Source organism: Narcine bancroftii, chromosome 1 (genome assembly GCF_036971445.1).
Source record: "Narcine bancroftii isolate sNarBan1 chromosome 1, sNarBan1.hap1, whole genome shotgun sequence".
In the NCBI taxonomy this organism is placed as follows: Eukaryota; Metazoa; Chordata; class Chondrichthyes; order Torpediniformes; family Narcinidae; genus Narcine; species Narcine bancroftii.
Window position 1 is genome coordinate 467,424,827 of NC_091469.1, and position 16,356 is coordinate 467,441,182.

The following is a 16,356-nucleotide window of genomic DNA, read 5'->3' on the forward strand; positions in this document are numbered from 1 at the left end:
CGGGCTCGGGACTACAAAAATGGCTCGCAGAGCTGAGTAAAAGTGCGCAACCGCGCATGCGCGAGGAGTCACGCATGCGCGATGCGCATGAAAAAAAAAGAATGGAGTGATGGTACAATAGGCTGAAATCAGCATGCTTTCCTTCAGGAGGAATCATGCCTGTCATATCTGTTGAAAACAACAAGCAGGACAGACAAAGGTTGTTTATTTGGATTTTCAGAGGATTTTCAGAAGGCCTTTGACAAGATTCCACATATAAGGCTGATAAATGAGACAGAAGTGTATTGTATAATGGAAAAGTTACTCCTGTGTCTTGAAGATTGACTGACTGGCAGAAGACAGAGGCTGGGAATAAAGATGGTCTTTTCTGGCTGGCTGGCAGTGACCTGTGGCTGGGGTCAGTGTTGGGTCCAGAAATTTTCACATTGTAGGTAAATGATTTAGATTAGTGGTTTTCAAACTGTCCTCCAAACTCACATTCCCCTTAAGCAATCCCTATGCCATCAGTGCTCTGTGATTAGTAAGGGATTGTTTAAGGTGGTATGTGAGTGGGAAGCGAAAGTTGAGAACCATTGCTCTAGACCCAATTGCAGCATAGACTATTTTTTAAATGAAGAGAACATTCAGAAAACAGAGTCCAAAGTAACTTGGAGTCCTTGTGCAGGATTCCTAAAAGGTTAACTTACAGGTGACTCGGTGATAAAATTTTTAAAAATGCAATTTTAGGATTCATTTTCAGAAGATTAGAATATAAAAGCATTGATTTAATGTTGAGCCTTTATAAGGTGTTGGTCAAATCACATTTGGAGTATTTGGGTATACAGCCACGGTTACGGGCCATTTCGGCCCACGAGCCCGTGCCGTCCAATACACCCTATTAACCGACATCCCCATTACACTTTGAACAATGGGAAGAACCTGGAGTTCCTGGAGGAAACCTACGCAGAGATGGGCGGAACGCACAACTCCTTACGAGATTGATCTGGGGATGAGAGGTTGACAGACAACAAGAGTTTGATGGCTCTGGGTCTGTACTCACTGGAATTTAGAGGGATCTCATTGAAATCCCATTTATTGAAAAGATGGATAGATTGGCACGGAGAAGATGTTTACAGTAGTGAGAGGGTGAAGGACCAGAGGGCACAGCCTCAGACAAAAAGGATATCTCTTTAAAACAGAGATGAGGATAAATTTCTTCAGTCAGAGGGTGGTAAATCTGTGGAATTCGTTGTGGAGATCAAGTCATCGACTAGATTTAAAGCAGAGGGTGATAGACTCTTGATTAGTAAGGGTGTCAAAAGTATGGGGAGGAATCAGAAAAATGGAGTTGAAAGGAAGAATAGATTAGCCATGATTCAAATACAGCGCAGACTTGGTGGGCCAAATGACCTAATTCTGTTCCTATCCTTTATGATCTCATTAAGTGTCAGGACAGCTCCGAAGGACCTGGCAGTCTCAGCCTGCTCCTGTTTTCACATGTTCTTGGCTTCAATTATATTCTGGCTGCCAAGGAGTTTACCAGTGGTAAAATATCAAAAATGGATGTTGAAAATCTCTAATTGCCTGATATTTTTGTAGCAGTTTGCTAATGGCCACTTATCAGTCCATTAGCCAAATCTTGCCACAGGCAGCAATGAACTCCTTGAGTTCCTGAACAGTTAGTAATAGAATTTAAAATTGTGCCATTAACTGTATACAAACCCATTGTGGATCATAGGGTCAAATGGAGGTCATTGTTTAATCAGCTTAAGATTGTTGGTCCAAGAGAAATCCTATGAGGGTCCCCTATAGTCATGCGTTAGGGTTGGCCTGTTTAATGACCAATAACTTTACTACAAGGTATAATCCAACCTATCTCACTGATGCGTAATTGACTTCTATTTTATCATGGCCCCTTCTCATCACAATCTATCAAGCATGGCCTTGATGTTAAGGGCATTCACTTTCACCTCACCAGGAGAACTTGGTTTCATGTTTAATGTATTAATGGGATGTGGACATTGCAGACAGAATTTATTACTTATGCATGATTTGCCTTACACTGAGCGGTTGGTTTGACCTTCTTAGATTCAGTTGAAAAAGAAAGACACAAAGAGGACATATAAAGCCACTTTCAGGTGAATATCCCAACGTAAAGGCGCCTAAGATACCTGAATGCGGCTGTTGGGAGGCCACCTGAAAGTGGAGAACCCTTGCCCAAGGAGTACTTACCCAACCCTCCTCAGGTAGGTGTATTCCCCACTTCCGAGCGCTCCCCCTAGGCACCTGAAAGCGGGTGGGACTATGGCCACAGTTGACAGGAGCCGGCGTTTGCTCTGCGGCACCTCTCCCCACTGCGGACCTTTCAGGTGCCAGAACAGCACTTTCAGCGCTGCCACCTGAATGTCGCTTTGCACACACCCGCACCCAGCTCCAGAGCCACATTCTCCCAGCTATTCCACCTGAAAGCGGCTTAAGAGAGAATAAGATGTGTGGCTAAAGGGGAAAAGGGAAAGGTCTGATGAGGTTGCTAAGCTTAGTTGTGCAAGGGTCCAATGAGATGATGGCTGTAATAACAAAGGGTCAACCTCATTACTTCAGACCAGGTAACTACAGTGAGTTTCTTTCCCTGAAGGACAATCCAAATAATAAACCGAATAATTTTGTTGGGATGATCCAGTGTTTTCTCATCTGATACCAGCTTTTAATTTCTCATATTAATTTAATATAACTGAATGGATTATGTTAGGCATTATAGCTACTCTGCTGTCATGTCCTGCTGTATGTTCAGGTGGGAAAATAATAGATGGGTGTGAACATAGAACATGAAACATAGACCAGTTCAGCACCAAAACAGGCCCTTCAGCTCACGATGTCTGTGCTGACCATGATGCCAATTTGAACTACACCCATCTGCCTGCCGTGGTATATAAACTTCTACTCCCTGCCCGTTTACGTGCATGTGTAACTGCTTTTAGAATGTTGCTATCATATCTGCTTTTACCACCTTCCAGGCTCCTGTTAATCTCTATGTATAAAAAAAAAACTTGCCTTGTAAATTTCCTTCAAACATCCCTTCTTTCACCTGAAGCCAGTGTCATTGAGTGGGCAGTCATCATCGGAGTGGATTGAGTCAGAGTGGTAAAGCTTTGGCTCACAGGCTTCGGTGATTGGAGAAAGAAGCTGATTGGAGAAAGAGAGGTCAGGTGACCTGAAGACCAGCTGCAGTTAGGATTTAAAAAGTGGCAAGACAGCAGCTAGAAGCTGATTGGAGAAAGAAACTGAGTATCACTATAAAAAGTGAGGGACACTCATGGGGTTGTATTATAGACAGCCCAATAGTCAGCAAGAATTGGAGGGGCAAATCTGTAGAGAGATGGAAGTCAGCTACAGGAAACATAAGGTTGTGATAGTAGGAAATTTCAATTTTCCACATATTGACTTGGACTCCCATATTGTAAAATAGTTGGATGGCTTGGAGTTTGTCAAATTTGTTCTGGAAAGTTTTCTAAATAAATATATAGAGGTACCAACTAGAGAAAGTGCAAGACTGGATATCCTTTCAGGCAACAAGACAGGACAGGTGAAAGATGTATGTGAAGGGGAACATTTTGGGTCCAGTTATCATAATGCCATTAGTTTCAAGTTAATTGTGGAGAAGTATAGGTCTGGAGCTTGGTTTGATATTATAAATTGGAGAAAGGCTAATTCTGAGGAAATGAGAAAGGATCCAGAATATATGGATGGGGACAAGCTGTTTCCAGACAAGAATATGCAAGATAAGTGGAGAACTTTCAAAGGTGAAATTTTGAGAGTACAGAGTTTGTATATTCCTGTCAGGATTAAAGGCAAGGTTACCAGGCATTGGGAACCTTAGTTTTTGAGGGACACTGGGGATCCGGTTTGAAAGAAGAGAGAGTTGTATAGCAGGTATGCACAACACAGAGCAAATGGGGTACTTGAGGAGTATAAAAATGCAAGAAAAACCTTAAAAAAGAATTCAAAGACAATTCAAGACAGAGCAAACATCGAGAACGATTCATGCAACTAAGAATGATTCAAATTTAATTTCTTATAAACTTCAAGAAATTAATAATAATTTTAAACAATTTTACTTCACGTCGCATCAAGCAGAGTCTTTAAAAGATGACAATAAAATAGATAATTTTGTATCTCAAATTAATTTACCTAAATTAAATTTGAATGATTAAAGTGAGTTGACTGCTCCTTTCATGTTAATAGAGGTTAGAGATGTACCAAGTTGTTTACAAAGTAATAAGTCTCCGGGAGAGGATGGTTTTCTGCCCGAACTTTATGAAGAGTTTAAGGATTTCTTAATTCCTCCAATTATGGAAGTATTAAGTCAGGTGGATGAAACACATATTTTACCAGAATCCTTTAAAATAGCAATAATAACAGTGATTCTGTGAAAAGATAGAGATCATTTAAAGCCAGCTTCATATAGACCTATATATTTGTTAAATGCAGATTATAAAATAGTCGTAAAAATATTAGCAAACAGGTTGGCAAAATATTTACTGAAATTAATGAATATGGATAAAACTGGATTTGTTTTTTTTTAAAAAAAAAGGAAGTCAGCAGGTAATGTGAGCAGATTGATGAGGTTAATTCATTTGGCACAGAAAAGAGGAGATATAAGTGTTCTGCCATATTTCACATGAGGAAGAGTTCCATCCAGATTTAAAAAAACATGAAAAAGAAGTTTGAATGAATTAATTCACATATAAACAAACTACATTGTTGGATATGGTCATCCTGTTTCTGAGATTTGTTGTATTTGATTCCATGAGAAGCAACCATTATTCAGACAGACGGAGATGCACAATCAATGGACAGCTGGCTGATGTTCATTATTTTAAATTCGCTTCACTTTAAATGGATAAGGCAGGAGAGGATGTGGCCAAACACTGCCAAGAGTTTGTTCTGCCATTGGTTCATATTTACAGTATGTTGATTTGAAGGTGTGAGGGACTCTTCAAGGCCTGTCGCATTGGTAACCCTTAACTCCATTATTGTTTTCATTGAGAATGATAATTCCTCTTGCCACTCTCCTAGTTTCTTTTTCTCTCTTTTTTACTTTTCTTTCTATATTTAGCCTAGGGTTGGTGAGTGGGGAAGGTGGGAGGGATGAAGGTTTTATTTTTATCACCACAGTGGGCTCTGCACCAACTCCTGTTGCACATTGCTGGTTATAGGCCTAAAATCAGAAACGATTGAAGCTTCATAGGTTGCCCAGGTATTGGCAAAGACCTTGCAGGTCTAATGTTCTGTGTAAAGTGAAGAACAAAACATTCTTGTTTTCATTGATACTCTCTTCCAATGGTAGACTTTTAATTTATGTGATTATACTCAATTGCAGAATGTATGTTTGAAGATTTGAACATGCTTTTTTGTATTGCATGTTGCACTGAGGAGTTGGTGTGAGATATCGGGCCTTGATTCACCCCCCCCCCCCCCCTCAGCTGTCTCTAATTTCACCCTGTGCATCTCATCTAACATTCCTTTTCTTCTCTTGCCTCTCTCTCCAAGTGAGAACTGGCAATCAACTGTCTCCACTTCCTTGTCTGTCTGCCAGGATTCAAGCCTCCCTGATTCACCAATCTCCCTCCTGCCTTTTGTCCAATCCCTCCCACCCCGTCGTTGTGAATTGGGTATCCTCTTCTCAGCTCTTTCCATCTTGAAGGGTTCTGACTTGAAACACCGATAACTCTTTTTCTCCCACTCATGCTACTCAGTTCGCTGAGTTCCTCCAGCAGATCAATATTTTCTCCAGATTCTAGTATCTGCCATCTGTGGTGGGAAAAGTTATCAGTGTCCATGTTGACCAAATGATGGCAGCAGGAAACATATCAGACCACACGAGAAAAAACGTGATGGTGAACTAGATCCAGAGGTGGAAAAAGAACCATGTACTGAAACAAAAGTAAAGCATAAAAATCTGCAGACACTGTGGTTGAAGTAAAAAACAATACTGGAGAAACTCAGCTGGTCAAACAGGTAATGTTGCAAAGATAAAAAATACATAACCAAAGTTTTACGCTTCAACACTTCGTCAAGGTACATTACCTTAATGAAGGGCTCAAGCCCGAAACGTTGGTTATATATTTTTATCTTTGCAACATAAAGTAAACTGTTTGACCTGAGTTTCTCCAGTATTGTGTTTTTACATGTACTGAAACATCTTCTCAAAATGAAAAAAACGTGTTATAATTCTATCTAAATAAGGCTTGTGAACATATAATCCAATAACATTATTGCATGTGGGAACTGAACACGTCCCTTGTACTTAATCTGCCCTAAATTTATCCTCCATGTTTTGAGGATCTTCATATCTCTTGGTTCTATTTATAGTTGTTTAGGATTTCTTTTGCACAATTGCTATAAAGTTATCTTTTATGACTGTCACTAAGTTACAGTCTTGCCATTAATAAACAACAGCATAGCATTAAATTCATAATAAGTTGTCAATACCCATTGACCTGACTGTGAGATGGAAGTTGCATCTTGTACTCATCATTAGTACGCTCCAGGAAATTTGTTTCCCCAAACAAATAGTAACTGAGAACACTTTTTATCTCCCCCAGGATTATTAATGTTTTGCATAATAATCTAATTGATATGCACAGAGAGCCATGCAACTACAAGAAATTGATCAGAAGTGCGAACTGAGTTGAAATTTGTTGTTGACTTACACATGAATCATTCAGATCCCTTAAGGTTTTCCATCAGTGTTTATTAAAAAAAAATAATTTGGTACTAATGCCTGGTATATGCTACAATTGCCTGCTGTTTAATTTTAATATAAATACCACTATTGCCAATATTTTGTAATGCTTAACCAACAATGTTTTTTTTTAAACTGCAAAGGAATTAATGTTTGGCTTCCTTGGACTGCTTTAAATTATCAAGTATTTCTTTGCATGGGGATTAGTGGGATACCAGTACTTCAGTTTAGCCCACCTCAGTGACAGAAGGCAAAGGAGGAAAAACCCAACCCACCAATTTTCCCGTGCAACCGTGCCTGCCTGTCCCGCATCGGACTTGTCAGTCACCAACGAGCCTGCAGCTGACGTGGACATTACCCCTCCATAAATCTTTGTCCGCGAAGCCAAGCCAAAGAAAGAGGAAGGAAGTTTATCATAGACATTACAAGAAAGATCCACGCACACTTTGCAAGACGTTAATAGTCATTGTTATTTTAAACAAATAGTTTGAATAAAGATTTGATGCTGATTTTTTTTTATTGTTGATATCCTTGGAGCACAGAGACTTAAATCCCAGCATTCACAATCATTGCTGGCTCAGCACTATTTAATTTCTGCCCTTTAGAGATCCTCCTGTCTTAAGTTTCTTTAAAAAGTGGTCAGACTAATTATCCACATGCTGGAGGAACTCAGCAAGTTGAGAGTGTTTGTAAGGTGGGGAAAATGAATGGTCAGTGTTTGGGGCTGAGACTCTGCGTCAGGGCTGTGAATGGAGAGGGGAGATCACAACAAGGAAAGGGGGAGGGATGAGACAGGGGTTGGCAGGTGATAGGTGGAAAAAAGATGGGCGAAGGGTGATGGGAATTTTATCCTTGGCATGAAAATGATCTAAAGTGCCTTGAATTTGTCCCCCTAGAGGAGAAACTCTGGACCCATAAGCAACAGGCGTGAAAGTGGCAAATTCACTAGGTTGGAATTGGCACATCCATTTGCACCTATGTGTTAACTTAATGTCATCAGATGAGTGTAGATATTCCCTGAGATTTATCAGAGGCATGGAAGTCAGTTTGCCCTCATACAAATATGTGGATGGACAACAGAAGAGGTCTGGCATGATAAGCCCATCATGGTACAATTTTACAAAACTGAATATAGTTAGAATTTATTCTCTTAAACTAAAAAAGAAAGAGTGCAAGAAAGTTGTTGCTTTTTTCAGCAGCGGGCCCTCTGTATTGTCAGTATCCAACATTCAACACTAATGTTCCCCTGGATGATGAATGATGTAAGCATTCAATAGCCCCAGCTCCTTTGGAGAGTAGTTCTGCTGGAGATACTTCACTGCTGTTTCCCCAATAGCAGCCTTCAAAGGGGTTTGAATAAATAGTTGAAGGGGAGTGTTTTCCCCGTTAAATGTTAACTTCATTGTGAGATGGAAGTTGCATTTTGGAAATACTTGAAGGAGAATGTTTTCCCCTTCAAGTATTTATCTAAAACTTTTTTGAAGGCCATTGTATACTTGATATCCAGCATCGCATCATAAAATTCATTCCAAAATCACAGTAATTTACTGTCACAAGAATTTTTTTTCTGACATTTCCCCTAATATTGAAAATCATCTTAATTTTATTCCCTTTTGTTATTGACATGGGTCAGAAATTCACTTTGTTAAAATTAACAGAGGCCATAAACCCCTTTATTATGTTGCCAGCAAGTTGCAGCGAAAATTGGAGAGAAATAACTCCAACAGGAGGAAGGCAGCATTACCATGAAGATGACTTGTCATTCGGTCAATAGATTACTGGGGGAAATTAATTTAGTTAATTTTAATTCAGTACAGTAACAGGCCCATGAGCTCGTGCTACCCAAAAAGGGAATTAGAGAATAAATGAAACAAAAGCGACGAGATGTCACTTGATTAGGCATGAAAAGAGGGATATGGATCAAGTGATGCCAAAAGAAGTTTAATTTATTTTGGCATCATTCAGCACAGACATCGGGGGCTGTAGGGCCTGTTCATGTGCAATATTGCTGCATGATCCATGAGTCAATTAGAGAGAAAGAATGCAGACAGAGGAACAGAAAAGGCTGAGCAGATCATGTTTAAGCTTCGTAAAAATGCAAGGGGCCTAAAGTGAGTAGAAAATGTGAAATTTATTGAATATAGACCAAGATCAAAGGTTGAAGATAAGGAGAAGGGGTTTGAGGAAGATTATTTTTTCACCGAGAGGGTGGTTGAAATGGGAAATGGTGTGCCTGAGAAGGGAGGCAGGGAATTGCACAATATTCAAGATGTAGCGGACATGTAGCGGGCCAAGCGGGTGCACAGCACGGCAACACAAACTGTCGCCAGCGTGGTTCTGCAGGCGTGCGGAACCATAATACGGACATCTGCGTACTCACCTGATGGACTGCACGCAAGAGATACCAAGTGCCAAGGAACGACACATTGAGCCATTGAGTCTCCTACCAGAAGGCGCAGGACACTTACAAGGCTAGATTTAAACCTGTCGGTCGGTCCTGTGGATCGGCAGCAATCTTGTAGTGATGTCCCACCTTGTCTGGTGGAGCCTGGGACATGCAGAATATAAAAGAAACCTGTAGACCCTGAATAAATCAGTCTTCAGTTGACTAGTTGGCTGTTTTTTGTATTATTTCAGTAGCTCTACTGTAGCAGCCACTACAATTGGTGACCCCGACTGCAAGATTCAGCCAAAGCCTGAGACTACAGTCACAGCAAACGTGGTAGATGGATATCCAATTTCAACATTTAAGAGAAATGTGGATAGTTACATAGGTGTGACGTGCTATGGTCTGGGTGCAGGTCAATGGGACTAGGTGGAATAATGGTTTGGCACTGACTAGAAGGGACAAAGGACCTCTTTCCGCACTTCATTATTCTATGGTTCTATAATCACTATTATCCTGATAGCAGAGAAGGTTGAATGCTTGAGAATGGGATGAGCATGGATAGATCAGATCAGATACTATTTATTGTCATGTAATAAAATAATAATGAAATATTACACATAATTGCATACAGTCTACCATTGGACAAAGATTCAGCATTTGCATTACCCAGCACCCATTACAGTGAGAGAAGGAGAAGCCAAAGGGAGTCCCCTCAGAGTCACTGAGTGTCTGTGGATTTGCCTCCAGCGCTCCTGCAGCCGCTGCAGCCGAACAAGATTCTAGTTCAGTTCAAACAATCGGCAACAAGATCCAAATCTCTGATACAATGAGGTGCAAATCTTGGGGATTAAGACAGCCCTTAGGCCCTTCTTGCCCTCAGAACCCTCTCAAATCCGAGTTTTGATACCTGATGAGTCGGTCTCCAGGGGCCTGCAGCCTGTGTCGGTTCCTCACCTGCAAGTCACCAACAGCTTGCCGCCTGTGGGTGTCCTTCAGCCGGAAAAGCCCTCACTGGTCCACCACCTTGGTTGCCATCCTTGGGGTCATCTCCTCTGCTTCTTCTTCTCAGCAGGGAGTGTCCTCCCTGTTACTAGTGCCCTGTGCCAGTCCTTTGCTTTCCCAGAATCTGCAATCCCTTGTGGCCACTGCTGAACACAGGTGTCACCATCTTGAACCCAGACCCCGTGGTCACAGGATTTTAAATAAAACCGTCTATTCCTTTAGGTGTGGGCGCAAGTGTGGCACCTCCTGCGGCCACAGGGGAAGGGTCTGAGGGGGAAATCGGTGGGGAGGGATGAGTGCACAAGGTAGCCATGGAAGGCAGAGAGGGGAAGATGTCTCTGGTGGTGGGATCCTGTTGTAAGTGCTAGATATTCTGGCGGATAATATGTTAGATGCAGATGCTGGTGGGGTGATAGGTGAGGACCAGGGGGACACTACATTTGTTGCACCTGGAGGCAGAGGGTTCCAGGGCAGATGAGCAAGAAATGGAGGAGATGCAGGTTGGGGCTGAGTTGATGGTGGTGGAGGGGAAGCCATGTTTGTGGAAGAAGGCAGGCATTTCAGAAGATTGGGACTGGAAGACCTCATCTTGGGAACAGATGCAGCAGAGACGGAGAAATTGAGAGAAGGGGATAGAATCCTTGTAGGGAACAGGGTATGAGGAAGTGTAGTCCAGGTAGTTGTGGGAGTTGATGGATTTGTAATGTATGTCAGTAGACAGCTTGTCTACAAGGTGAGTTTGAGATCGGGGTGGAAGTTTGCCACAAAGTGGATGAAGTTGACAAGCCCATTGCAGATGCACGAGGCAGCCCTGATATAGTCATCGATATACCGGAGGAAGAGTTGGGAGGTTTTATTTGTGTAGGCTTGTAACATGGATTGCTCCACAAAGCCTACAAACAGACAGGCATGGCTGGGACCCATATGGGGAACCATGGCTACTCCTTTGACGTGGAGGAAGTGAGATGAGTAAAAGGAGAAGTTTAAAGTAAGGACATGTTCTGCCAGTCGGAGGAGGGTAGTGGTGGAGGTGACTGGTTGGGTCTTTGATCCAGGAAGAAGTGAAGTGCTTTAAGACCTTCTATATAGGGAATTGAGGTATAAAGGGATTGGACAGGCATCATGAAGATAAGGCGGGCCCAGCTTGGGGAATCTGAAGTAATTGAAGGATGCTTGTAACGCACCTTGTACCTTCTCACAACAGTAGAAATGAGAGTATAGCTACTCTCTGATGGCAGCGCTCCCTGTAGATATTCTCAATGGTGAAGAGGGTTTTGCCTGTGATATCCTAGAAGGGTTTTCTCCGTATCTTAGTACCTTTTGCAGGGCTTTGGTTTGTATAATGAACATGATGTCTTATTCCATAGGTGTAATGCTCATAACTATAGTATGATTATGTATTGATAGGGATTTTGTTTATAATGCAAATTTATGTTGATCCTGATTGTATGGAAATAAAAAGATGGAAAAGCTGCCTATGTATTAAAAATCCCCTTCTTCCCTGGACACACTCTCTGCCCTCCCTTTCACTCAGGCAGAAGCAACATGAGCTTGAAAACATAAACCTCCAGAATCAAGGACTTTTACTTCCTGTTGTTAGCAACTCTTACATGAGTATCTCATTAGTAAAAGATCATGCCCTTGCAATGTTTTAAATGTACAGCCACTCCCCAACTTACGACCTTCTCGACTTATGTCTATCTGCACGTTTGACCGAATTTTAAAAAATATATGTAAGAAAAAAATATAAAATTTAAGCAGTTTATGTTGTATTGGAGTTCGGTTGGCACATGCGCAAGAGTTAAGCACCCTGACGATATTGAATTCGCGCCCTTGATTTTCACGCATAGGCTAAGCGAACTCCAATACCCAAACTCCCCACGCATGAGCCAACCAAACTCCAATACCCAAACCCACCACGCATGCACCAACTGAACTCCAATACACAAACCCACCACGCATGCACCAACTGAACTCCAATACCCAAACCCACCACGCATGCACCAACTGAACTCCAATACACAAACCCATTGCGCATGTGCCAACTAAACTCTGATACGCAAACTCACTGCTCATGTGCCATCCGAGCTCCAATACCCAAAACCACTGTGCGTGCACTAACCGAAGACACGAACGCACGCACAGGAATCAAGATGGCCACGCCAGCCTATGAACCCTGGAATGCCGACTAAAAAGGTAAGTATGCACATTTTGGCTCTTACATACCCTGTAATCCCTGTTATAGTTGATCAAATACAGCAAAAATCTATGATGAAGAAAATATTTGATTAAAAAAGTTTACTTTAAGACCTCTGTACTCTAAGTGCGTGGGCAAAATTCCCACTTAAATCCATTCCGAGATACGTCCGATCCTTTGGTCCCAATGAACTACCTGTACTCTTCACGTTGTTGTTTTAACATTACAACCTGTACTTTTTGATTTACTGTAACACAACACCCTGCAGTTTTTGACTTACTGTAACACTACATCCTGCACATTTTTATTATTGCACCACCTGCTGTACTTACATATGTGCTGACTTGCCTAGATAGCACGCAAAACAGATTTCTTCTTACTCTCAGTACATGTGATAATAAACAAGTCAAGTCAGTTCAAAGACAATGCAATAACTGCTTCCAATGACAATGCTTTCAATGAACTGGTATCAGCATAGATTTAACTGCTTGAATTTGCTTTTTGAGAAGCACAAATACCAGCTTTCTTCTACCTTTTATCGAAAAGAAACTATTTCCAAAATAGAACTGCTCAGGAAGTTCTGTCTTAATGTTTTTAAGCTTCTGCACGGTTTGGTAGGTGCTGCTGAGGACTGGACCATTCCAAGGTGCAGGGATGGATTGAAGGCTGGTTCAGCTATAGTAAGGCCTTTGTGGAAAGGACCTGATTCCTCTGAACTCTGAGGGGCTAGTGAATGTATGGAAAAAAACTGTGCTAATTTTATTGTATTTCTTGTATTTTCTTTGATTTAACAACAGAAGACCGTGATCCTTAATAACTCAATTAATGTCTCAAATTCTGTCACGCAGGAGTACCAGTCAGCAGCCGAGTCTCCGCAAAGATCCAACAACTTGTGAACACCTTGAAACGGCCAAAGCGCCCACCATTACGGGAATTCTTTGTTGATGATTTTGAAGAATTATTGGAAGGTAAGGGCAGTCTCTTCAGCACTTGGTATCTCAATCTGCCAGTGGCATGAAAAACAGACGATTCTAAACTTCTCATGCACTGAGATTAATGAAGTTAAAGTACGTTGGAAGGTGAGTGTTGTGACAGAATATGTTGTGTTTTATATTGTATATAGATGCAATTTTGGGAGATAAAGTGTGGCAGGGTGTTTTAGTGCAGGTCACATACGAACACTTCAAAACAGATCTCATTTAAAATACTGCAGCTCTGCTCAAGCCAGACAGGCCAGCTCCGAATACCTTCGCAAAAGTTTTGGGGAGTGCCCAAGGGACTTCACTAATGGATTGTTGTTTTGAAAAGCAACAGATGAAAGAACTCGGAGCCGCAGTCTGTCTGAGGGCAGGTTACTATTCTAAGAGGGTTATGTGGTTTTGCAAGCAGAGAGAGTAAAACAGGCTTTTCTCTGGGAGTGAGAGAGAGAATTCAGTTCAGCAGCAGCAGCTGGGACTGGAATAGGACAAGCTGGCAAGCTTGTGGGAAAACCCCATTTTGAAGGTGGGTTGTGAGTGCTTCGATAAGCCTGGTCAAAGTCCTTGTGGTTCATACAAGAGGAGAGGGCTGGCTGCCTAATGTTTCACTTGAAATAGGTGAAACAAAAAGGAACTCTGTGGTGACCTGAAAGAAAGAGGTTATCATCCGGGCAAGTTTCTTCGGCAAAACACTGATGTGGCTGATTAAAAGGGATGAGTTTGTGTCCAGGAACAACAAATCTCTCTCTAAAAACCGGCAAGATCCTTCCTGAGCGGTAACCATTTACCTTTCAAGCTCCAAAGCCTGGTGAACTTTATAAATGTTAAATTCTGTGCACAGTATAAGAATTGCCTACAACCAGTGAACTTGGAGGAGTGAGAAGTGAGATTGGACTATGAATCAAAGAACTTTTCTGAACTTACATACACATTACATACACTTGCACTTAGAATTAGAAGGGGGTTAAGTTAAGTTAATAGTGATAAGTTAGAGTGTGATCCTGTTTCCATGTTTAAAGATAATTAAAAGCAACATTTGTATAAGTAAGCATTTGCCATGGTGAATATCTATTGCTGCTGGGTTTTGGGGTTCCCTGGGCTCATAACAATGTTCCAGTCCTATTCCATGCCTGGTCCTTCACCCTGAGCTCACTGAGTGTCTTTGGCTCTCAGTATCATGTTAACTAAAACATGGTACTGAGAGCCAAAGGTGATTAGCACAAGCTTTGCTTCCTTTGTGGTCTATTTGCCCATCCATATTTAACAACCTGTAGACTGATTTGAGAGCCAGGGAGATGGCTTCAGCCATGGACCTGTTTTGGCTGGTAGCCAAATCAAAATTATGCAATTTATTTGTATCTATCTCTCTATTTTGGATGTTTCATTCCATGAAAGTGAATGGTTATGTGGAGTTGCAGCAGGTTCCATGGGCAGATTTCCCAGTGTAACAGCTAGGAAATTACAGATGTTCCCACTCCACCACTGAGCTCCTGTGTCAGTGATGACACTAATAACGCTGATGAATTTTGCAGAAATTCCTAGATTTGGTTCAAGTTCTGAATTCTAACTTCAAACTTTTCTTGTAGTTCAACAGCCAGACCCTAACCAGCCAAGACCAGAGGGAGCCCAGATGTTGGCCATCCGGGGAGAACAGCTTGGTGTCGTAACCAATTGGCCCCCTTCCTTGGAGGCAGCTCTTCAGCGATGGGGTACCATCTCTCCGAAAGCACCATGCCTGACAACCATGGACACGAATGGAAAACCGCTTTACATTCTTACATATGGTACAGAGATCATTTTAGTCTCGCCCTTTTTGTTCCTTGCAAATAAAAACACTGCAAATGCTATAAATTTAAACTTTTAAATAGAAAATGCAGGACCATGCCAGTGAACCAATTTGCTTGGCATGGTCAAGTTGGGTCAAAGGGCTTGTTCCATGCTCTACAACTCTAAGACTCTGACACTAAACTGGTCAAGGCTGATGGGTGTCATAGAGTCTCTGAAACTCTGTTTCTCTTCTGTTTCACGCAGAAGAAGCCAGACCTGATGAGGGTTTCCTGTTCTTTTTATTGCCTGTTTCATTATCAGAACAAAAAAAAATCTTGAGGTGAATTTTATCTTCAGTGGGGAATGATCAGTTTGCCCGATGACATTGAAGAGTTCAAACTTCTACAAATGTTATTAACATAGTTCTGGATAGGATTTTGGCAAGGTGATGTTACTCAGAGTGTAAATTTTTCATTTTAGCTATGACAGGTGATTAATTATTAATATCAATTCTTCTTTATGATGAATTGTTATCAAAAGGGAGAATTCACGTAAAAACCATTTAGTATTTGATATAATGGATCAGGTTTTGCACACCACTCAAGTTCCACTTAAAATGAACATTGACAAGAATCTTATTTTTATGATTTGTGAGAATTTGAATAACGTTCAAATCAAATTTGTAAAGGCACATGCTACATTATCAACACAGTTGCTTAGCATTGCTATTTCCGGATTTAGCCTTTCTTTCATTCTTATGGCCTTGATGTAGAGATAGAATCTTAATTAAACATCATAGCATCGGTCATTAGTAAACATGACAATGGATCCTAGAACAAAAGTTTCCTGCCGATGTTCTTTGCCTATAATTATTTAATGATTGTCTAAGAATTAGTTTTCAGAAACCATAATATGTCGAAGTTGTGGTGTCTCATGCTCTCCCTCAGTTGGCTCAAGCCCCTTCATTTGTGCAGAGATCCGCAAGATTTAGTCTACAAATTATGAAGCAGTAATAATGCTAGTCAGTCTAACCATTTGAAGGTGGCCTGATTATTTTCAGCAGGTGGATAAGACTTAAAACGCCTGTGTTCTTGTCCAGCGGGTATGCATCGCAGTAAGGTAGCACTCAGCTCCATGTCTAGTCGAGTGAGAGTGAGTGTTCCACTGGAGGCTGCCACCCATTCATCAGTCAGCTTTCCTTACATCTTACGAGATGGAATCCTTCTTTAGGAGCCGAGGGGTAAGATATTTAATTTTGGGTGGGCAGAGAGGCAAAACTTTATTTTATCCCCACAGTAGG

The 16,356-nt window shown here is 41.4% G+C and overlaps 1 protein-coding gene across 7 annotated transcripts in view; it reads left to right on the forward strand.

Moving 5' to 3' along the window:
* Window positions 1-16,356, forward strand: part of LOC138751857 (disco-interacting protein 2 homolog C) — a 661,234-nt gene that overhangs the window by 455,303 nt on the left and 189,575 nt on the right. For all 7 annotated transcript variants that reach the window (XM_069914709.1, XM_069914705.1, XM_069914708.1 and 4 more), the window contains 2 exons: window positions 13,161-13,280; window positions 14,876-15,073. In XM_069914709.1, coding sequence (XP_069770810.1) covers window positions 13,161-13,280; window positions 14,876-15,073 — 318 coding nt within the window. The remainder of the gene's footprint in view (window positions 1-13,160; window positions 13,281-14,875; window positions 15,074-16,356) is intronic.